This window comes from Sminthopsis crassicaudata, chromosome 5 (assembly GCF_048593235.1).
Source record: "Sminthopsis crassicaudata isolate SCR6 chromosome 5, ASM4859323v1, whole genome shotgun sequence".
NCBI lineage: Eukaryota > Metazoa > Chordata > Mammalia > Dasyuromorphia > Dasyuridae > Sminthopsis > Sminthopsis crassicaudata.
Window position 1 is genome coordinate 239,181,759 of NC_133621.1, and position 25,403 is coordinate 239,207,161.

At 32.8% G+C, this 25,403-nt stretch overlaps 1 protein-coding gene across 8 annotated transcripts in view; it reads left to right on the forward strand.

Annotated features, from left to right (window-relative positions):
- The window catches only part of AMN1 (antagonist of mitotic exit network 1 homolog), a 60,945-nt gene that overhangs the window by 19,351 nt on the left and 16,191 nt on the right, over positions 1-25,403 (forward strand). For 6 of the 8 annotated variants that reach the window (XM_074270620.1, XM_074270622.1, XM_074270624.1 and 3 more), the window contains 4 exons: positions 2,756-2,888; positions 13,834-13,978; positions 21,429-21,646; positions 22,153-22,209. In XM_074270620.1, the coding sequence (XP_074126721.1) occupies positions 2,772-2,888; positions 13,834-13,978; positions 21,429-21,646; positions 22,153-22,209 (537 nt within the window). In that variant the 5' untranslated portion in view covers positions 2,756-2,771. Of the gene's footprint in view, positions 1-317; positions 457-2,755; positions 2,889-13,833; positions 13,979-21,428; positions 21,647-22,152; positions 22,210-25,403 lie in introns of those variants that run through there. The other 2 variants (XM_074270621.1, XM_074270618.1) reach the window with 2 other exon arrangements.

Here is a 25,403-nt window from a genome sequence, read left to right on the forward strand (position 1 = left end):
ACCAATGTTTAGTTTTATTTATTAATTCAATCATTCTTTACTTTCAATGTTATTAATCTCTCCTTTTATTTTTAGAATTTCAAGTTTGGTATTTGATTGGGAGGTTTCAATTTGTTTTTTTTCTAGCTTTTTTAGTTGCAAGCCCAATTCATTGATTTTCTCTTTATCTATTTTATGCAAGTGAGCATCTAGAGATATAAAATTTCCCCTTTTTACTGCTTTGGCTGTATCCCACAAATTTTGATATGTTGTCTTATTATTGTTCTTTTCTTGGAGGAAATTGTTGTGTCTATGATTTGCTGTTTCACCCATTCGTTCTTTAGGATGAGATTATCTAGCTAACAATTACTTTTTTCTCTTTTCTCCTGGCCTTATATTGCATGTGATTTTTATTGCATCATGATCTGAAAAAAACAATGAATTTATTATTTCTGCCTTTCTGCATTGGATTTTGAGGTAAGTTCTTTTTTTTTTTTATTAATTTTATAATTATAACATTTTTTTGACAGTACATATGCATAAGTAATTTTTTACAACATTATCCCTTGTACTCCCTTCTGTTCCAAATTTTCCCCTCCTTCCCTCCACCCTCTCCCCTAGATAGCATATGAGGTAAGTTCTATGAGTTACTGAGAAAAAAGTAAACTCCTTTCTGTCTCCATTCAGTTTTCTCCAAAGATCTATCATACCTAACCTTTTTTTTAACATTTTGTTTACCTCCTTAGCTTCTTTCTTATTTATTTTGAGAAAACAAGGTTGAGATCCCCTACCAGTGTAGTTTTGCTATTTCTTCTTGCATCTCTCTTAACTTCTCCTTTAGGAATTTTCCTGCTATACCACTCAATGCATATATGTTTAGTATTGATATTGCTTCATTATCTATAATGATTATCTTTAATAAAATATAGTTTCCTTCCTCATCTCTTTAAATTAGATCTATCTTTTCTTTTACTTGCTCTAAAATCAGGATTGCTACCCCCCCCCCTTTTTTTTCTTCATCTGAAGCATAATATATTCTGCTCTAGCCCTTTACCTTCACTCTGTATGTATCACCATGCTTTAAGTGTTTCTTGTAAATAACATATGGTAGGATTCTGGTTTTTGATTCAGACTGCTATCTATTTCTGTTTTATGGGAGAATTCATCCCATTCACATTCACTGTTGAAATAATTAATTCTGTATTTCCTGCCTTCTTATTTACCCCAAGTTATGCTACCCTTTCCCTCTTCCCCAGTATTTTGCTTTTGATGACCACCTCCCTCAAACAGTCTTCCTCCTTTAAAGCCCCTCCTCCTTTTTTATACCTTTCCCCTAATTCTTTTGTTTTCCCTTGTATTAATCTTTCCCTTTCCCTTTCTTTTCCCCCTTTCCCTCCTACTTCCCTATAAGGTGACACAAGTTTCTCTGTGAAACTAAATATGTCTGATATTCTCTCTTAGAGCTAAATCTGATGAGAATAAGATTCATACAATTGCTCACTCCCCTCTCTTCTTTCAATTATAATAGGTTTTCTTTGTCTCTTCATAAGATGAAATTTCTCTTATTTTACTTACTTTTTCCTCTTTTTCCAATATGATCCCCTTTCTACCTCTAATTTCTTTTTTCATATTAAAATAATATCAAATTATACCCGCATTCTCTTAGTATACTAGTTTTCAAGAGTTCTTTCCTTTTTACCTTTCTATGCTTCTCGAGTTCTGAGTTTGAAGATCATTTTTTTTTGTTCAGTTCTTGTCTTTTCATTAGAAATAGGTGAAATTCACCTATATCATTGAATGTCCATCTTCTTCCCTGAAAGATAATGTTCATTTTAGCTGAATAGCTTATTCTTGGTTGTAATCAAGTTTCTTTGTCTTTTGGAATATCAGATTCCAGGCCCTTCTATCGTTTAAGGTGGAAGCTACTAGGTCCTGGGTAATTCTAATTGTGGCTCCTCAGTATTTGAATTGTTTCTTTCTGGCTGCTTACAGTATCTTTTCCTTGGGTGCGATAGTTCTATAATTTAACCACGATATTCCTTGATGATTTAATTTTAGGATATTTTTCAGGAGGTGATTAGTGAATTCTTTTGGTGGCTATCTTACCTTCTGATTCTAAAATATCAGGGCAGTATAGTGAAATATATCTTAAAAACTTAGAAAAGAGGTGACTAAATGGGGACTTTACTAACCATTTCATGACAAAAATCTTTAGGCAGTTGAGGAATTGAAAGAAAGTTGATTGAAGAAATCTATTGTAAGCCAATCAACAAACATTTATTAAGTATTTAGTATGTAGTAAACTTGCATACTGGAAAATATGGATTTGGAGAAAGAATATGTATTGATATTTAGGTGGTTCAGTGGAGAGATCACTGGGCTTGGTATCAGGAAAACTTCTTGAGTTCAAATTCAAGCTTCAGATACTAATTGTTGTGTTAACACGAAAGTTACCTAACCCTTTTTTGCCAAAGTTTCTCATCTATAGAATGAGCTAGAGAAAAAAATGGAAAAGTTCACCAATATCTTTGCCAAGAAAATCCCAAATGATATCACAGAGTGTCAGACATGATTGAAATGACTTGAGTAGAAACAACAATGATGTAGTATAGAGATTGAGTATTTAATAAAATAGAAATGTATTCAGATAAAAGCATAACTATTGATACAAAATATTTAAATATACTATAGGGAAGGGGTATGTGCTATTACATCATGTAGGAATATAAGTGAAAATTATGATGCAGTTTATTTTATCTTTCTATTTATATTTCAGATGCATTTGGTGCTTGATGAAGAATATTTCCAGATACGTCACAGACATTAAACTTTTGCCTCCCAATATAAAAGATAAGATGATAAAAATTATGAGTTTTCAAGGACGAATAACAGATTCCAATATTAGTGAGGTAAGAATATATAAACTTTTCAAAGTTAAAGTAATTATATATTAGGTTTAATTATACTGGGAATAATAACTTTAAAAAATTTACTGGAACATCAGCTTTTCTTTCAGTTCAACAAAATGTTTATATTTGCTAACTACTTCTACATTTCTTTTAGTTGATTCCTTGATTTAGTTAACTCCTTCATCTCATCAAGTTCATTAGACTTCACTGTTTCTGAACCAGTGCCAAGTTTTTCTTTTCTTTTGTGTTATAATAATACTTTTTTATTTTTCAAAATACATGTAAAGATAGTTTTCGATATTCACCCTTGCAAAACTTGTGTTCTAAATTTTTCTCCTTCTTTTCCCCTTTCCCTCTCCTTTAGACAGCAAATAATAAAATATACATTAAACAGGAGCAGTTCTAAGCATATTTCTACATTAATCATGCTGCACAAAAAAAAAAATCATATCAAAAGGAGAAAAAATGAGAAAAAATTCCAAAGCAAACAAACAATAAAAAAAAATGTGAAAATAACTATGCTGTGATCCACATTCAGTTTTTTTTTTTCCCCCCCTGAGGCTGGGGTTAAGTGACTTGCCCAGGGTCACACAGCTAGGAACTGTTAAGTGTCTGAGATCACATTTGAACTCAGGTCCTCCTGAATTCAAGGCTGGTGCTCTATCCACTGCGCCACCTAGCTGCCCCTACATTTAGTTTTCATAGTTTTCTCTCTGGATGCAGATGGCTTTCCATCACAAGTCTACTGGAATTGCCTTGAATCACTTCATTGTTGAAAAGAGCTATTGAGTTGATCATCACATAATCTTATTGTTGCTATGTACAGTGTTCTCTTGGTTTTGATCAGTGTCAAGCTTTTCTAGCTTACTTTCCCTTACAACAATGCTAATAGCCTCTTTCAAGACTTCATATCTTTGTGAACCTTTTCCTTTTACCTAGTCTATCCACTCTAAGTAATCATATTTACTATGATACTTGAGAATTAGGGGCTTTGAGAGACTGAAATTGATAGTGAATACCTGTGCCAGTGGTCAGAATTTGAGTTCTAGAAAACAGATAGAGAATTGATATGGTGAAAGGGGAGCTGCACCTGTATGGAGACACCAAATTAGTGGATGTACACATAGTAATGTTAACCTGCCAGTACTATATTTTCTGTGATGACACTGTTGACATTGTTTTTTCCTGAATACATGTAAATGAATATATAGTGTTTGCACTTATTTAACAATTTATTTTGCTTAATCCTGCTGAAATCAGATTGTGTAATTACTGGGGTTTTGTTTTTTTTTTCCCTTGTTTTAATAGTTCTTAAAAGAATATCATTGCTTAAATATGCAACACATATTTTTGCCTTACCTTATTTTTGACTTCAGAAATTACTCCCTTTTCTATTTTTATTTTTAATAGTGTTTCATTTTTCTTCATTTTATATGTCAAGAAAAATTTTAGCATTCATTTTACAAAATTTTGAGTTCTAAATTCTTTTCTCTCCCTTCCCATTTTCTCTGCCTCTCTTCTGAAGATGACAGGCAGTTTGATATAGTTTATACATGTGCTATCATGTAAAACATACTTGAATATTCATCACAGTTTTGAAAGAACAGATCAAAAGGAAGGAATATATGAGAGAATAAAATAAATGGAAAAAAATACTCTTTGATCTACATTCAGAGTCCATAATTTCTTTATCTGAATATGGAAACCATTTTCCTTTATAAGTCCTTGTACTTATTTCATTTTCTACTTTTAAATCTGTATAAAATATGACTTATCTCCCTTTAAAGGAGACAGAAATGGGAAATTAAGTATTCATCTTGATGGAATAGAAAGAATTACTTCCTCTTTTCGGCCTCATGTTATTCTTTGAGAATTATGCCTACAATTATGCACAAAACGTCAAGAATATAAAGATTTCTTCTTCTAAATAAAGAAGCAAAACTACCTTCTTGTTATAAGGGAAGAGGAAAGAGTGATGATTTTTAAAATATCAAGATTTTTTAATATTTTCTGTTACAAAAATTACACCGAAATATCTTGTAGAATTCATTATTTACTTCTTATCATCCCAGGGAACTGCTTTGTTAATCTTTGTCCTTGTTTTTTATATTCAAGAAACTGAAAAAAATACAGTTTCCTGCATAAAAATATCCTTTGTGTCTATTCAGTATTTTGGGGGGGAATTTAAACTTTTTTTCCCACATTCTAACTCAAAAATTTTTTTCAAAAGGAGCCAGAGAAAATAGATTCAGTGAATATTTTAATCAGTCAATCAAAAAACATTTATTAGGTGCATAGTATGTTCCAGATAATATACTAAGTATTGGGGATACAAAAAGGGGCAAAAGACAGTTGCTCCCCTCAAGAAACTTAAAATCTCACAAGAGAGAAAACAAACAAATCTATGCAAACAAGCTATATATACAGGATAAATAGGAAATATTCGAGAGAAAGAAGGTAAGGCTTCCTGAGGCAAATTTATTTATGTAGAAGACATTTTTTAAGTTCCTACCACTTAGGATACAAAGACAAAATGAAACAGTCCTTACTCTCCAGCAGCTTATATTCTATTGGGGGATATGCACCCTTTATGCAAGGGGTAATTAAAAAAGGGAGAGCATTAACATTTCAAAGCTCATCAGCAGAGGCTTCAGCAGTGGAAATCTGGTATCTCACCCAAGTCTCTATAGTTCATGTTATTATATAGAGAAACAAAATGGAATAGTGGGCTTAGAATCAGGAGATCTGAGTTTGAATCCCAACTTAGATACTAGCTGTGTGAACTTGGACATGTTTTATAACCTCTCAGAACCTCAGTTTCTTAGTCTGCCAAATAGGGATAATCATTCATTCACTGATTATTTTATAGGGTTATTATGAGAAAAGTAGTTACAAATCTTAAAATGTTTTATGTGTGAATTATCATGAGCAAATTATATTTTTATGATTTCTGAATTTTAACTTATATTCAGTATGTTCAGTATTCAGTACTGGGAGGATTCTGGGAAGATGATAGAATAGGTTGGTAAATTTAAAGCTCTCCTGATTTCCCCCACAAATAGAACAAATTTGTATCTCAGGTCAAGCATTGTCTAGTGAAAACTCTAGAAGACTTGGGGTAGATCTGGGGTCCTCCAGATATAACCTGAGAAGATCTGAAGAAAGGCCCCAACTCCACAGAAACATGAGGTGGTGGAACCCTTTGGGGTAGCTAGATGTGGCTGAAGCCTCAGCAAGAACTACAGAGATTCTCACCTCCCCATCTGTTTGTGGTATCAGGGTTTGAGTCCAGGAAGACTAAGTGAATCTTGATTTACTGGGAACACTGGGCCTAGCTGTGCTGCTGAGGCACCACCCTGGGTGAGAAGGAACCAGCAACTGATGAGTGCAGAAGCAGGGGGACAGGGGCACTACTGGCTGTGGACACTTGCAAGAAGGTAGAGTTCTTGATTTGGATGCCTGGTCAAAGTGGAGAGCTGAAGGGAAGCTTGAAGCACCATCTCCCCATCCCACATTAGAGATGCTTACACTACTAACTTTTATTTAAAAAAAAAATTAACCAGCAAATAAAAAAAGAATCTCATCATTGAAACATTATTACAGTTCCAGGATGACCTGGATTCATTTTCAGAGGAGGACACTTTAGTTTAAAAAAAAAAAAAAAAAAAAAGCTTCTTCCCCAAAGAATAAAATGGTTCCCTACCCAGAGAGAATCTGTAGAAAAACTCAAAAAGGAATTCAAAAGTCAAATGAGAGACATTGAGGGAAAAACTAAAGAAAATAATTTAAACCATCCAAGAAAAACAAGAAGCTTATGAAAAAACTTGATCACCTAAATAAAAAAGGTACAGAGTCTCAAAGAAGAAAATAATGCTTTGAAAATTAGAATTGGGCTAGAGGAAGCCAGCAAAGCTATGAGAAACCAAGAAATAACAAACCAGATTATAAAGAATGAGAAAATAGAACAGAATATGAAACATCTTGTAAGAAAAACAATCTGGAGAACAGATCAAGAGAGAAAATATAAGAATAATTGGACTGCCAGAAAGTTAATATGAGAATCTTGACACAATAATACAGGCAATAATCCAAGAAAATTGTTCTGGAGTGATAGAACATATGGGGAAAGTAAAAATAGAAAAAAATTAACAGACCACCACCTCAAAGACATCCTGAGTAGAAAACATATGAGAATATTATTGCCGAATTTTGCAAGAAACAAAAAAAAAAAACAATTAAAATATGCTAGAGCCACAGTTGGAATTGTACAAGACTTAGCAGCAGCTACAATAAAAGACCGCAAGTCCTAGAATCATATCTCCTGACAATCAAAAGAACTAGTCCAGAGGCCAAAAATATATCCAGCAAAATTATCTGTAATCCTGAATGAGAAAAAAAAAATGCATTCAACAAACTTGTAGATTTTCAGGACTTTCTGTCAATCAAACTTGATTTTAACAGAAAATTTAACATATAAGTGCTAACATGAAAGATCAATTTTAAGAAACTTGATATGGACAGACTGTTTAAACATGGACAATTTATTTATTTTTATATATGTATGTGTTTATACACATATATACACACATGTATGTATATAAAATTCCCATCAACAATGTTGTAGCTCAAAAGAAAAATTGGCAGAGTTAAAGTAGAAATAGCAATCATATTATATAAATGAAGTGCAAAGGAAGAACAGATACAGGGGTCTTAGAGGGGAGAGAAAGGGAAGTTCTAAAAACCTACTCACATAGGGAATGGATGCAATAGATTACACTACATATAGCACCCTCCAAAATCTATGAAGAAATAAGGAGGAAAGATGGGTAGATGAGGAAGCAAAGGGTGAGAGAAAAAGAATCCAAAGGATCCTTAAGTAATAGCAAGGCAAGTATGGAGCAGAATTTAATTAAGGAGGCAAAAAGGATAGGAAAGAGCTTTTTTTAAAAAGTTCTACTTAGAATTAGCTTAATTGGAAGTGGTAGAGGGGGATGAAAGGGAAGAAAAAGAATAAAGTAAATAAGGAGAGCAGAAGAGAACCAAAGAACAGTTTATAAAGAAGTAACGAAAAAATGTATATTTCATGAATATAATTTCTTCTGCTAATATATATACTTTCTTGATCTGGTAATTTGTTGTTATATAGTTTGAATCCTCTCTGATGTTCTGCTGAGCACATGATAATGTTTTGTTTTGCTTTATTTTGTTTTGTTTTGTTTTTTCTTACTCTTTTTTTCAAATAAAAAAAGGAAAAAAAGAAAAAAGAAATAAATATCCAGTATTTCCTAATTTTAACCAAAACTAAGTATTGTATAGAGAAACTCATAGCTTTCTTGGTTTTCAGGTTATTGCTGTAGCAGAATTATAGTAAAAATACAAGCTGCTTGATTGAGTACAAGGACTTTCATTTTTTAAATTCCCACTGTCTAGCACAATGCTTAGCAGATAAGTACCTTATAAATGTTTGTTGAGTGACTGAATCATATTAGCATTGGGTAAATCCTAAAGAATGCACTGATTCATTCATTTAGACTAAATATGGGTCCTTTCCAAGAAAGTTGCATTTTTATTAGTAACAGTTGTGTCAAAATGTAAGAATAAATTTTTTGGTCTTAAAAATAATTCCTTCACTGTTACTCCTAATCCTAATCCATCTTTTCTTTCTACCAAGATTTCTTAAACTTTTCCCACTCACAACCCCTTTTTGCCCAAGAAATTTTTACATGACTCTAGATACGTAGATATATAAAACATTTACTGATAATAAACCAGAAAGAGATTTATTTTATTTTTTAAACAATTGCTTTTTATTTTTACACTAATTATGAGTTTCAAAATAATTGCAAATTTAAAAAATTTGCAAAACCTTGTGTTCCAAATTTTTCTCCCTTCCTTCCCCCCATCCTTTCCCTTAGATAAGAAAGTAATTCAATATATGTTAAACACATGTAATTCTTTTATACACATTTCCACATTTATCATGCTGCACAAGAAAAATCAGATCAAAAAGGGGAAAAAATGAGAAAACAAAATGCAAGCAAACAACAACAAAAAAAAGTAGATCCATATTCAGTCCCCACAGCCCTCTTTCTGGATACAGATGGCTCTTTCCATCACAAGTCTATTGTAATTGGCATGAATCTCCTCATTGTTGAAAAGAGCCATGTCCTGGGGCAGCTAGGTAATACAGTAGGTGAATACCAGTCTTGAAGTCAAGAGGACTTGAGTTCAAATCTGGCCTCAGACACTTAACACTTTCTGTGTGACCCTGAGCAAGTTACTTAACCCCATTTCCTTCAGCACCCCCCTGTGAAGTCCGGGTTAACCCCCTGGAGGCCTCAGAATCAGCTGGAGACAGGATAAACAAAAGTCCTTGGTCTTTAGGGGGAGAAGTGAAGGGGATAGACAAGACTGTCACAAGCTCTCTACAACCTCCCTTCTCTTCGTCCATCTCCACAGTGACTCTGGCTCATCTCACTCCACCCCCTATATCCCTCCTTCCAATTCTCTTAATCCCAAGCATTGAGCTAGCATTAAACTGTGAGAAGAGAAATTCCAAACATGCTAATAGAGTTATTGTCCAATAGGTAATTAGCCATAAGTGCTTGGTTGTCTGATTCAAATGCACCTATTTAGAGTCTCATCCCTTTACACCCCCTCCCCCCCCAAAAAAAGAAAGAACATGAAAAGAGCCATGTCCATCAGAATTGATCATCACATAATCTTGTTGTGTACAATATTCTTTTGGTTCTACCCACTTCACTTAGCATCAGTTCGTGTAAGTCTCTCTAGGTCTTTCTGAAATCATATAGAACAATACTATTCCAAACATTCATATACGATAGCTTATTCTTCAACTGAAGGGCATCCAACTTAGTTTTCAGTTCCTTACTACTACAAAAAGGGCTGTTACAAACATTTTTGCACATGTGGGTCCTTTTCCCTTTTTTATTAATTATCTTTTTGGGATACAGAGCCAGTAGAGACACTACTGGATCAAAGGGGATGCACAGTTTGATAGCCCTTTAGATATAGTTCCAAATTGCCCTCCAGAATGGTTGGATCTGTTTGCAACTCCACCAGCAATGTATCAGTGTCCCAGTTTTCCCAAATTCCCTCTAACATTTATCAGTATTTTTTCCTGTCATCTTGGCCAATCTTAGAGGTTTACCTCAAAGTTATCTTAATTTGCATTTATCTGATCAATAGTGATTTAAGAGCATTTTTTCATGACTTAAATGGTTTTAATTTGCTCATTTGAAAATTGGCTGTTCTCTCCTTTGACCATTTATCAGAGAATGGTTTGTATTCTAATAAATTTGAATCAATTCTCTATGTATTTTGGAAATGAGGCCTTTATCAGAACTCTTGGATATAAATTTTTCCCCAATTTTCTGTTCTAATATTTTATTGGTTTAGTTTGTACAAAAACTTTTTAACTTAATATAATCAAAATTATCCATTTTGCATTTCATAATGTACTCTAGTTTTTTAGTCATAAATTCTTTCCTTCTCCACAGATGTGAGAGATAGACTGACTATCCTTGTTCTTGTAATTTGCTTACAATCATGAACCCATTTCAACTTTATCTTGGTATAGGATGTTAAATGTTGGTAAATGCTTAGTTTCTGCTATACTATTTTCCAGTTTTCCTAGCAATTTTTGTCAAACCCAAACCTGAATCTTTGGGTTTTTCAAACACTAGATTACTATAGTCATAGACTATTGTGTCTTGTGAAGCTAACCTGTTCTACTGATCAACTACTCTTATTTCTTAGCTAATGTTGATGAGGTAACAGGGAACCAAATAATTGAGGTAAATACCTAATGGTGAGGTATATACCTCAATAGGATTAATTGAGGTCTAGTGGCAGGATTGAGATACAGGGAGTCACATGCAACCCTTTAGGATTCGGCGCAAGGATACAAAGTTAAATCAAGTCTAGTGGCTCCTGTAAATGAATTTAAGGCCTGAAAACCTAGATGGGTAAAAACAAGGTTTATTGCAAGGTTTGGAAGCAAGGTTAAAGTCTGATTAGTAAAAGGCATTAGATAGAGGAAGATAAACGCCGAAAGAGGCGGGGACAGAGAATCTCTGATGTAAAGCATCTTTGCTGGCATCTTTCAACTCTGACAAAAGACGACTCCACCTTTGCTGCCTTTATATGCTTGAAGAAGCATTATGGGCGGAGCTCAGGGTGATTCTTGGAAGGCCAGATTTTTGGCGGGCTTTTCAGATAAGGAAGAAACTGTTTTTAGGGAAACTTGAGCAGGTAGTTGGGGGTTGGGTACAGGCCCAAACTGACTCAGATATGGATCTTTTCCCCTAGGAATACAAAAGGATAATTTTGACCAGATCTTGTCCCAAAGGTAGATCAGACAAGGAATCTTAAAGGGGGCTACGCCCTCATCAGTGTTAAATGGTTTTAATGACTGATGCTTTATAATAGTTTTAGTTCTGGCACAGCTAAGCTACCTTCATTTGCATTTTTTCTTCAATTCCCTTGAAATTCTGAAATTCTTGACCAAAATTTTATTCTTTCAGATGAACTTTGTTATCATTTTCTAGTTCTGTACAGCAATTTCTTGGCAGTTTGGTACATACTGAATAAGTTGATTAATTTAGGTAGGATTGTCATTTTTATTTAGAGCTAACTTTACTTGTGTGGAAAGTGTTTTATAATTGTGTTCATATAGTTCCTGATTTTGTCTTAGCAGGTAGATTCCAAATATTTTAAGAGATTTATTTTAAAGCAGTTCTTTGGTATACATATACCACTTATTAAAGATGAAAACACATTTGCATTTTAATGAGATGAACCATGCTTTTACATAATGAATCAAATTTTAGCAGAATATTTGATTCCTGTTGCCAAATTTTTTTGCAACCCTCACATTCAGTTCTGTGATGAGGTCACAATCCACAGTTTAAAAAGCTTTGCACCACTTGGTAATTATGTTTCAGTCTGTATTGCTTGATGGTGGTAGACAGATTATTTTAAAGATTCCAATCATTGGTTTATCTACCTTGTAGTTAGCAGATAAATAAAATAGTAATTGCTTACTATGTGCCAAGAATTGGAGGCAAAAAATCAAAACCACCATCCATTCTTCTAAGGAACTTATTCTTGTGTGGGAAGACAACATTGTATTATGATTTTAAAGAAAAGTTTGGATTCGCTCCTATAAATGATGCTCTCAAGCTCAATTAAAAAATGAAAATAAAAAGTTTTAATCAAACAAGACAAGGTACAGACAATTTAGATTTACACAACAAAACAAATAGAAATAAGAACAATTAACAACATGACAATTATAGCAGATAGAGGAAAAGAATACATCACCAATTCAAGGGAACCTCAAAAACTCAAGTGGCTGGGAGTCTCGTTTCAGCCTCAATCAACTTGAATTGTGTAAAGATTTTTCCAGGCGAAGCATCCTCCCCACAGATGAGACTTCAGTAGAGAGGTAGGACTCTTAATCTTATATATCTCTCTTAAACAAAGAGGGCTTTCAGCCAAGAAGTCTGGCATGTGTGATCATTTAGTATTTTGACTCACTTCATATATCATCTTGACATATGTATGTATCAAATATCTAGTATTTTGACTCACTTCACCTATCATCTTGACATATAAAATAGTGACCATCTGGTGTTTTGACTCATTCCATATGTCTACACCTTGACGTGTTTCTTTAGTAATTGAATATGCTCAGGGAGGTAGCCACCCGCCCTAAGCATAAACATTCCTAGGAATGGCTAGTTCCTGGTATCTATTGTCAAGGACATATAGAGTTTATGGAATGGTCAAATTCCCATAATTTAGAAGCTCAGGCCTGTTAGATTTGAGTGAGCTTACAATTCTAATATGAAATTTTAATTTCTTATTCAAACATATAAAAGTGAGTTGGAAGTGAGGTAAGGAGAAGAGTACTACTACATCTGAATAACCCAGGAATAGAATCCAGTTTAACAGAGGGGGAGGGCCTGTAGGTGATAGAAAAGATGTGGAATAGGCTTGGAAATTAATATTAAGTGTGATTTCTATAGAGTTGCTAGAATTGAGGTGATTTCTTTCTCTGCAATACCATTACTTTTGTCTAGTCAATAACTGGGAAGATAGCCTGGCTGGGAAGAGGGGAAAGAAGATATGGCTTTGGCCACCTGTTCAGTTAAAAAAAATTACCAAACACACACACACACACTCACACACACACACACAAATAGTTTGTAAAAATGCTCTAAATGTCTGTTTGAACTGTCCAACAATTCTGTGAGTTACTACAGATATTATTTATATTTTACAGATAAGGAAATAGTCAAGACTAGTGTCAGATGGGATTTGAGCTAAACACTCTTTGTTCTAGGAAAGGCCTTCTTTCATTTAACTCCTATACCACAAAACAAAAGGTTTCAAAACTTCCCTCTTCTAAACCTTCATGTATCCTATCAGTCTTTCTTCTTGTGACTTTTTACCTTCAAATTTTTATCTTCAAATTAATGTTCATTTGAATGTGATTTTAACCTATATAAAAATGTAAGTTGAGGGATTATGCAGTATAATTTTTTATGTTCTCTTTACTGATTTTCAGGGATCCTGTCTATAGATATAACAAATGAAATTGTACAAGAAATTACATGTAAAAAAAAAAAAAAAAGAAAAAAGAAATTACATGTAACATTTACTAACAAGGTTAGAGAACAAAGAAAGAAAAACTGTAATCTTTTAAAATTATATATGTGTGTATGTATATGTATATATATATACACATACATACACATAATTATATATATATATATATATATATATATATATATATGTATACACACACACATAATTTTATATATAATTGTCTCATGAAACTGAGGGGAATAGCTCCAGAATTGAATTTATAAATTATCTAAAAACCTGGTTTAATGAAAAATTACATTTTTTAAAATAGATTTTGCATCCTGAAGTGGAGTTTCTAGATCTCCGAAGCTGTGATATTTCAGATATTGCATTATTACAACTTTGTAACTGCAGAAAACTGAAGAAATTAAATTTAAATTCTTCAAAAGAAAACAGGATTTCTGTAACTTCAGAAGGTATGTTTTTAAATATTGGTTAAATTGATTATGATTATTGATTTATTCTTTTCCCTTTAAGTCATTTTTTTTAAAGATCTAAGAGTAGGGGCAGCTAGGTAGGACAGTAGATGGAGTACCAGCTCTGAAGTCAGAAGGACTTGAGTTCAAAAAAGATCTAAGAGTAGTCTGTTAAGAATTGACATAATTATTCCATTTTGTTCTGCATTCACCATTTTTGCTATATATGACTTCTGAATGAACTTTGTAACTTACTCAGCAATACTGGTTTCCCTCCATGTCTTTTTTCCTCCTCTAATCAACACCAAAAATAATAATAATTTTTTTTGTTTTTTGTTTTCATCCTTTTTTTATTACAGCTTTTTATTTACAAGATATATGCACGGGTAATTTTTCAGCATTGACAATTGCAAAACCTTTTGTTCCAATTTTCCCCTCCTTCCCCCCATCCCTCCCCCAGATGGCAGATAGACCAATACATCTTAAATATGTTAAAGTATATGTTAAATACAAGATATATATACATATCCATACAGTTATTTTGCTGCATAAAAAGAATTGGACTTTGAAATAATGTACAATTAACCTGTGAAGGAAATCAAAAATGCAGTCGGACAAAAACAGAGGGATTGGAAATGCTATGTAGTGGTTTACACTCATTTCCCAGAGTTCTTTTGCTGGATATAGATGGTTCTATTCATTATTGAACAAATGGAACTGATACCAAAGATAATTATTAAAAAAAGAAAAAAAAAAAAAAGAGTACTTCAACATGCTAAGGGCACTTCTTTCCTTTATCTTATCTCACAAGTGATATATAATCCCCTTTCACTAACACATTTCTTTTTACCTCCTGTAACTATTGACAATATTCTCTTCAGCCATTTTGCCCCTCTTTTTGTCTAATGTTATATATAAATATTACTGACCAATTTTTCAGAAATATACATCAACTGCTTAGTGGAGTATGTCTCACCCTGAGTATGTAAGTTGCAGTGAACCCAAAGAGAACTGGTATACCTATTAAGGAGAGAAGAAAGAAGAATCTATTTAAAGGAGCAATTGACTTTTTTTTTTTTAATTGTCATGAATAAATACATAAAATACATAGGATTAGGAAGGAAAATAGTTTTATTGAAATACAGTTACCAAATTTTCTTTCTTTTTTTTTTTTCAGTGCTTTTCTTTTTTTATTGTAGCTTTTTTATTTACAAGATATATGCATGGGTAATTTTTCAGCATTGCAAACCTTTTGTTCCAACTTTTCCCCTCTTTCTCCCATCCCTTCCCCCAATGGCAGGTTGACAATACAGGTTAAATATGTTAAAGTATAAGTTAAATACAATATATGTATACTTATCCATACAGTTATTTTGCAGTATAAAAAAGAATCAGACTTTGAAATAGTGTACAATTAGCCTGTGAATGAAATCAGAAATGCAGGAGGACAAAAATAGAGGGATTAGGAATTCTATGTAGTGGTTGTAGCTGGGTGTAGCTGGTTCAGTTCATTACTGCTCTATTGGAACTGATTTGGTTCAGCTCATTGTTGAAGATGGCCACGTCCATCAGAATTGATCATCATATAGTATTGTTGTTGAAGTATATAATGATCTCCTGGTCCTGCTCATTTCACTCAGCATTAGTTCTTCAGTTACCAAGTTTTCAAAAAAATAAGTTCATGGACCCCAGGTTGAATGCCTAGTCTAAAGCAAAACTGAAGATGATGAAATAGACATTAATCAATAAAAATAATCATGAGTCTAGAGTACATAAACATTCAATTTTTGAAAAGGAGGAATTGAAGAAGAGATTTGTGAGGATGCTATCCTCACATGAAATGATACTTCAGGTGAAAACTAAAGAGAGTATGGGGCCTAGAATTGAATTTGGCAATGAATGCAAGGGAGAATATGGGTTGGGAAGGTTAGAATTTAAACAAGTCCTTGTTTACTTTTCAAAGATTAAAGTATAGTCAAAGTTAAGTTTTGAATAGGTAGTTGAGGACAATTAGAATTATTATTAAGGATTTTCATAATAAAGTGACGCTCATAACCTCCAAAATGGTTAGATTTTTTCCTAAAAGGATCCAGAGGCCTTAATTAAAAGCATAAGGTAGCAGTTGAAGAGAGGAAGTTACATAAGGAAAAATTTACCAAGAATTAGCGCTATCAAAAAATGAGCTGCTGTTGGGAGATAGTGGGTGCCTCCACATGATTTTTAAGCAGAGGTTCTATTGATGTATCATCAGCCTTGTCACCAGAATTTACTCTTCCCAAAAGACAGAAATGGGAGAGATGATGAGTCAAAGTCCGGGGTCTACTCAAAACTGCTCTCGCTAAGGAATGTGGAGCAATAAAATCTGTTGCTCCTTATTTTTTCCTTGTAAAAATTCCATCTTGAATTCTTGTTTGAAAAAATTATATCCTGACATTTAATCTGTCTACTTCCCTAAATAACAAAACCTTGCCAAAAAACATCTTGGCTTATTCCTTATCATTTTTACAATCTTATTAGCCTGAAAACTGAAGCCCCCAATTTTTTAGTGTATAAAGTTCTTCCAAACTTCTAATTCTAGACTGTCTTAGAGACTAGTCCATTAGTTATGGCATTAAGAAAATCTTTTGTGACTATAAGAGAATCTCCTTGAATTCTTTAAAACTAATTATGAATCATGACCTTGGCATTCTTCACTATGATCACTGATTGGTTATGTTATAGAATAGATTCCAGGACAGGAAGGATAAATGGCCCCAGAAGTATCTTCCAATTCTGAGATTCTGTGATTCTGACCTATGACTTTACATTTTAAAGGTATTAATAAAATAAAGCTATCTTATTTATGGGTAGCTTCATGGTCTTTCACGGATGCATTTACGGATATTCATGGTCTGTAATAAACAAAAGGTCTTACTAAGAACTCCACACACGCATTGGTAAAGTCAAGAAAGATTTTATTTCATGTTTTTACAAAAGTATTACAAGCTAAGCTATAGGCACACTCCTTAAGACAAAGACTCCTTAAGACAAAGAACACATTTTTTATCCTCTATTCTCATTTTGTAGTTCTCTCCCCTATTTCTCCATTGTCTGGGTTTACATAGCCCATTTAGAGTGCCTTATTTCCTTATTATGATTCCCCACCCTTATTTATATCTCCTATTCCCCATAATTCTAGAATCCAGTCCCATATTTTCTTTTACCCTTATTTGATTGTGCTAATAATAAATCACCACCCTGGACCTACTCAAAACTGCTTGTCTGATAGATTTAGAACAATAAAAAGAACTGAATATCTAGCTAAAGAATGTGGAGCAATAAAACTTATCTGTTGCTTCTTATCCTTCATCTAGAAAACTCCCATCCTGACTTATTTTTTTATAAAAGCTTTTTACTTGTCCCCTTCCTAAAATTGTTATTGAGATTCAAGAGACCCCAAAAAGTTAGGGTTGCAGAATGAGTTATCTCAAAATGCAGATGAGGTATCTCAAAAGAATTTTCAGGCTTGACAATTTGGAACTATGCCCAAAAAGTTGTCAAACTGTGCATACCCTTTGATCCAGGGGTGCTGCTACTGGGCTTATATCCCAAGGAGATACTGAAGAGGGGAAAGGGACCTGTATGTGCCAGAGTGTTTGTGGCAGCCCTTTTTGTAGTGGCTAGAAACTGGAAATTGAAGGATGCCCATCAATTGGAGAATGATTGGGCAAATTATGGTATATGAATGTTATGGAATATTATTGCTCTGTAAGAAATGACCAGCAGGATGAATACAGAGAGACTTGGAGAGACTTACATGGACTGATGCTGAGTGAAATGAGCAGAACCAGGAGATCATTATACACTTCAACAATGATACTTTATGAAGATGTATTCTGATTGAAATGGATAACTTCAACATAGAGAAGATCTAATTCAGTTCCAGTTGCTCAATGATGGACAGAATCAGCTACACCCAAAGAAGGAACACTGGGAATTTAGTGTAAAAAATTTAGTGTTTGCACTATTGTCTTTCTACCCAGGTTACTTTTACCTTCTGAATCCAGTTCTTATCATGCAACAAGAAACTTGGTTTTACACACATATATTGTATCTATGATATACTGTAACACATGTAACATGTATGGGATTGCCTATCATCTGGGGGAGGGGTGGAGGGAGGGAGGGGAGAATTCGGAAAGGAAGTGAGTACAAGGGATAATGCTATAAAAAATTATGCATATGTAATGTCAAAAAATCATAATTATAAAATTAATTAAAAAAAAAAGAATTTAAAGGCTTGAACCCATGTCCAAGTAAAGGGGCAAAGTTTATTATAATTGTAATACCAATTGAAGCAGGCTAATTTCCAAAAGAATTTACCAAAGAACCAGGAGCAAGAAGATAAATTTATAGGAAAAGAAAATGATACCCAGTTCTTTATGTCATTTATATGCTAATTTTGTGGCTTAGTTCTATCTTAACTGAGGAGTGATCTGTTATGCATCTCAATATTGAATTTTATGGTTTAAAGGTGGACTTGAGGAGTAGTCTGGTATTTACCTCATCATTTGTCTCAGAAATACTGCTATCACTAACCAACAAATTGTTATCTAGCAGTCAGCAAAGTTTATAGAGCTATACTATAGTATTCCTAAGGCCAAGTGACTTTAGGATCATTGCCAGATTGTTAGAACAGTAGCACTTCTAAGGTCAGGGAGCCTCAGGATTGCTATTATATTTCTTTTAGAAGCTGCACCCCATCATTATGATCCTTCCTTTCTCCTTCCTTATCTTTCTTTCCTTTAATTTTACCTTATAGCTTGTTAGTTCTTTTGCTATTGTATATGGGTATAAAATAATGATATGTCATAGGTACTTTGTAGTTTCCTTTTTCTCCATATGTTTCATTTCCTCTGATCTAACTAAAACTTTATCCAACTCTCATATGGTCTTTCTGGATCCAGATAAACAATCAAAGATAGAAAAGCAAGAAAAAAAATTGTTCATTGCTAAAAATATCATTCTCTTTTTTTGTGGTCAGTTTTGTGACAAACCTTTTAGAAGTTTTTGTCCATGGCTGATATTTAGAATATAGTCTTTTTCCTTTTTTTTAATTTATTTTTATTTTTATTTTATTTTTTGTGGAAGACATATGAGTTAATAATATACAAATGCAGTAGCACTTCCTTACCTATATACCTGAATGTATATTCAGTTCCTCACAACAACCAGACTCCAAGACCTTAATGGCACATAATTGGCACTTCCAAAAAAGCTGGGGCCATTCCAGGCCAGAGGAGGAGGAATACCGATGGAAAGGGAGTTATAATATAGTAATTAAAGTTACCAGACATTTGGAATTGAGTCAGAGAGAAATGATAGTACAGAGTTAAAAACTAGAGAGAGTATGGGTCCCAGAATTGAGTCTGGCAGTGAATGTGATGAGAGATGAGGGATGATAGAAAGGTTAGGTAGGAATGGGAGAGGTCCATTCTCCAAGACATGAGTTCAGAGAGAAAGAATTCACTAAACCCAAAGGCTATGGCAAAATTTTATTGTTAAAGAAATACCAAGAGGGATTCTCTTGGCAGGCATATCATTCTCAAGAAAGAAGTGATCTGCAAAAGAGTAATTTTCTGAAGACTCATTTTATGCATGAGTCTAAGGGAAATCTCAGGTGAATGTAAAATCTTGCCTGGAGTTGTGACTTCCCCCAAGAAAGCTTATCTTGATCCAAGAGGATGCAAGACCATTTAGCTTTGTAGATCAAAGAAGACATTATTCAGTGATTTTACATAGTTTTACAGGGCTCACTCAGGTCCTACAGAGTTTTACTCTCATCAAATGCAAGCCAGAGTGTGGGGTTAAAAAAGTCAGAGTAAATAAATAATATGAATGCAATGGCACTAACCTTTTTTATAAATAACTTTGAATTTGAATTTAAACAGGTCTTTGTCTATTTTTTAAAGATTAAAGTATGGACAAATTTTAAGTTTTGAATAACCTATGTGGGACAATTAGAATTATTATTAAGGATTCTTATAATAAAATGACACTCATAGGATTATAGGATCATAAATCTCTAACTGGAAGATACCTCAGAAACCATATAATCTGAAGTTTGATAACAAAACCCAAATTGGTTAAGTGATTTGTTCAAAATCATGTGTAGGTGGTAAATGTTAGCCAAAAAAACAAAAAAACTTAAACCCAGGTTTTTGTTTTTTTACTCTAAAATCATCACTGCTTGCACTATGCAAAGTAGAGCAGCATTTGAACTAACATACTAAATTTGAAATATGTTTTATTTTTTAAAAAAGTTTTATTGTTACATATTGCCTTTTGCAATATAAACATTTAGATTATTCCCATCATATAAGAGATCTCTTGTAGCAAAGTAAAATTGGTTAGGAAGTCTAATAATATTTAACAACTGGTTCTCTGGACCAAAAAAAATTGTACTGAGAGACTTTTAAGTTTAACTTGCATTATTAACATTTTTTCCATTGAGGACAGTCAACAAAACAATAAATTAAATCCTGATTTGTAGCATTTCATGATTTCCTCAGTGTATACACTGAAAGTTTAACAATCAGCTCCCAGTTTGAGCTGTCTCTAACACGCCAATGCAATGACATCTTCTGAAAGTATATGCAGTATTTCACATTTGTGTCTCCCTCCACCCCATTAAAAAAAATAATAGATATCTATTCTTTCCTTCCCACTCCCTGCTCTACTGGAAAAAAAGAAAAACAAATTTCTTGTAAGAAATATGCATAGTCGAGGAAAACAAATTCAGAGAATATTTACAAAAATATATTTCTCATTCTCCATTTAAAATCTATCACTTCTCTATATTAGAAATGTGACTGTAAACTACTAAAATAAATGGGTTTTATTTGCTTTTGTTTTTAAAGAAACCTATGAGAACTTGAGCATCTGACTTATTGTTGTCCTGTTCATAACTTGTCACCTTGGAAAACTGTTTATTTATTCCAGGGCTAAAACAAAATAAAACAAACAAAAAAAAAAACCTTTTAAAATAACCTTCTTAGATTTACCATCAAAGAAAATTAATGCAATTACTTTATTATATCATTCTTAATTTTTTTTAACCAGGAAATATTACTCACTATGACCAACCTTAACTTAACCAAACTTAACTTAAAATAAGTTTTGGTTATTCAAAAAAAATCATATCCACTCTTTAACAAATTAAAATTTGTTACTTCATTTGAATATTGAAGATATTCAAAAGAATGCTTCAGATATTCCCCAAAGTAAAGGTTTTGATTTTTTAAAAAATGTTCTTAGTTGTGGCATCATCCTTCGAATAAATGGATAACCTCTTAGGTAATTTCATTGAAAGGGATTACATTTATTTGGATATCTAAATTATAAAGTTTGAATTTTAAAAAATCAGTCATATTATTTTATAATCATACCTTATATACTTTTTTCCCATTAGGAATAAAAGCTGTTGCCTCATCTTGTTCATTCCTTTCTGAAGCCTCTTTGAAAAGATGCTGTAATCTCACAGATGAAGGTGTTCTTGCTCTTGCCTTCAATTGTCGCTTACTAAAGATAGTTGACTTGGGTGGTTGCTCAGGTATTACTGATGTGTCCCTACAAGCACTTGGAGAAAATTGTTCATTTTTACAGAGTGTTGACTTTTCTGCTACTCAGGTAAATAATAATATAACTATGTAGTATATTTTATATTTAATCTTTAGATCCACTTTTTAAGATTTATAAATTATTCTTTTATTTTTAATTTTTATCTAGTTTTAAAAGTAATTGTGCTCATAGTTTAACCTCTAAATTTAAACAACGAGGATGTATTTAGATGGTACGTTTTCTTAGTAAAGTGAAATAAAACTTTCCAGAATGATTTCTGTACAGCTAAGTGAGACAGTACATAGAGCACTTATTAGCTGTGCTCTGTCCAAGCCACTTAAATCTCTGTTTGACTCAGTTTCTCCAACTGTAAAATGGGAATAATAAGTAGCTTTCTGTCAAGGGTTATGTGTAATCACAGAAGATATTTTTAAAGTGGTTAATGAAGTTCCTGGCACATAATAGATGCTGTATGCATGCTTGTTCCCTTTTCCATTCTTTCCTTTTTAAAGAAAAGGTATGACTTTATTTCCATGTTCTTTATTTATAACATAATTTTCTTTCAATCTCTCTAGGTAACTGACAATGGTGTAATTTCACTTGTTAGTGGACTATGTGCTAAGAAATTAGAGGTAATTTTAAAATATTTATGCTGATAAAACAATGCCAATAGCAAAATTTATATGAATTGTGGTACTTGAAAAATGATTTTTGAGAGTTGATTATAAGCTAAATGTCTTCCTAACCAAATATAAGAAATATGGCAATTCATACATACATTATGGATATTTCTTCAATTAACCTACCTTTGTTTTCCTTGAGCACAATGAATTTATAGAATTTACAATTACTATGGGAATAAACTGTGGGGGGGGGAGGTCCAGTTTATTGCCAAAGGAAGTTATGATCAATGAAACTTAATATTCAGGTTTGAGGGAGACTGACTACAGAGAGACAGGAGTACGTGGGAGGTAGAAAATACCAAGTGTAATTTTTTAGTATTGTTCTAGTTTATTGATGCTATGTTTCCTTAATTTTCTTTCTATTGATAGCCACTTAGCAGAAGTAATTTAGGAAGGCATTAAAAATAGTTAGAATTCAGGTTTTAACTGAATTAAAAGTTAATTTTAATTAACTCAAAGTTAATTTGATTAACTTTATAAAGTTAATCAGAGTTTGATTAACTTGATAATCAGTTATCAAGTTAATAACTGATTAATTTGATCAGTTATTATCAACTGATATTTGATATCAGTTCAATTATCAGCTCAAAGATACAGATCACATAATTCTTCATGATCAGTCAGACAATAAGCATTTATTAAGCATTCATTATGTGCCATGTAATCTGTTAAACTCTTAGGATACTTGGACAAAAGTGAAACACTCCTTGCTCTCCAAGACCTTATATTTTAATAAAGGAGACAATATGTATGGATGGAAATATATACAGAATAGATACAAAATGAATGCCAAATTATTTTTGGAGAAAAAAAACACGAGCAAGTAAGATGATCAACAAGAGCTTTATGCAAGTGATACTTACATTGAATTTTTAAAGAAACTAGGGATAGTGACTGAGTCTAGTAACTGTCTACTAGAACTCCAAATGGAATAATTCCACAGTCACGTTGCTCAGACTTTAAACAGATCAGGAACTTGCTGAGCTCAAACATGAGAACAATAATCAGACTTTTCCTTGAATGAGATCACTGAAAAATTTTAGGTCTCAAGCCTAAGAGATCCTGGTGTAACGCAAATGATTTTTGAGAATTGATTATAAGCTAAATGTCTTCCTAGCCAAATATAAGAAATATGGCAATTCATACATACACTATGGATATTGTTTCAGTTAGCATCAAGAAAAGAACAGAAGAAGCCCACACATTCCTCCAGAAGTGTGCAGAACCTGACGTTAGCATAAAGTTTAAAATCAGGAAGTAGCCTGGGAAGGATGAATAAATAAAATAAAAATGTTATCACAAATAGCTATTAAAAGAGACACTCCTATTATGATAGGAGACACTCTAAGACAAACTCAGAAGAAGAGAATGACCAAATCATGTACAAGAAAAATCTCAAAGAAAAGTACTTCAACACAATATTCAACTAGAAATCTTAGAAGAGATGAAGCAAGAATTTTTAAAAAGCGGTTTAATTTTTTTAATAAATGAAATGTGTTAGATGAAAAAAAAATTTGGAAAAGAAATTAGAACTATGAAATAAACAATTAAAAAGGGAAATAACAACTTGGTAGAAAACATTCAAAGTCTTGCCTCAGAAACAAATTCCTTGAAAATTAGAATGAGTCACTGAGACAATAAGAAAGCTGGCCCCCAAAATAGAAGAAAATGTAAAACATAGCATAATGAAAACAGTTGACCTGGAAAACATGGAAGAGAGAGACTTTTCTCTTATGCTTTCATAAAAGAAAACTGTCCATATTTCCTAGATCTAGAAGGCAGTCAAAATAGAAAGAATCTATTAGTCATATCCTGAAACGCCAAAGTAAAACAATATCCAAGGACAATATAGTTAAAATCCAGTCTCTTAGTTAAACAAAAATACTAAAAGCAGCCAGAAAAAAAAAAGTTTTAAGAATCAAGGAGCCACAATTAGTATTGCGCAAGATACAGTACAACTTTAATTGAGTAGGGAAAAGCTCCTTTTTTCAGTAGTAAAGTATTAGAAACTGAAGTAATGCCCATCATTTGAGGAGTTATCGACTAAAATATGGTATATAGATGTGATGTAATGCTATTGTGCTGTAGAATAATGAAGAAATAATGAAGATAAAGGGAATATTTCAGAGAAACCTAGGAAGACTTATATAAACTGGTGCAGAATGCAGAACTATATAATAACAAATATATATTAAATATATATATATACACACAAACAATTTTGAAAGACCTAGATATGCTAATGAGAACAGTATTTTAAAGGTATAAAACATAATCAAGAAGAAGCAAGTAGTTTTAGAGAAAAGTATAAGCTTAGTTTTGGATATGTCAAGTTTGAGGTGTCAATAAAACAGACATTCAGATTAGAAGTTTTATAGTTAGTGGGAGACATGAGTCTGAAGAGATTTGGACTTCATCATTGTGGAGGTAGCATTTGAAGGGTTGCAAAAAGGAGAAAGTATAGGGTGGGATAAATAAAAACAAAAAACAAAGGACAAATTTTTAAGAAATACCCATATTCATTAGATTAAACTAAATGGGTATCAATGTCATTTCCAATTCTCTGACTCTGTGATTTTATGATTCTACAAAAAAAAAAAAAAAAAAGTAATTGCTATTTAAGTCTTTTGCAAATGACTCAGCATCAGAAATAGAGGGTTTTTCCCCCCAATGGAAATGATATTTAAGAAGATGCCTTATCATCTTTTTTGCTATCACATGTTAAGAACACTTGAGTTTTGTGGCAAATAAGTGGAAATTGAGGGAATGCATAACAATTGGGAAATGTTTAGCATTTTAATATGATGATGGAGATGCTATTCAGTTATTTCAGCCATTTGGGATTTTCTTGGAAAAGATACTGGAGTGGTTTGCCATTTCCTTTTCCAGCTTATTTTCAAATGAGGAAACAAATAGGGTGAAGTGACTTTCCCAGGTAACACAGCTTATAAGTGTCTGAGGCTGGATTTGAACTCAGATCTTCCTAATTCCAGGCCCCATATTCTATGTGCTATGCCACCTAGCTGCTGTGATGGAATACTATGGTGCTATAAGAAATGATGAGGGGAGCAAACATGCAAGACTTATGTGAACTGATACACAGTGAAGTGAGAAGAACTGGGAAGTCATTGTACAAAACAACA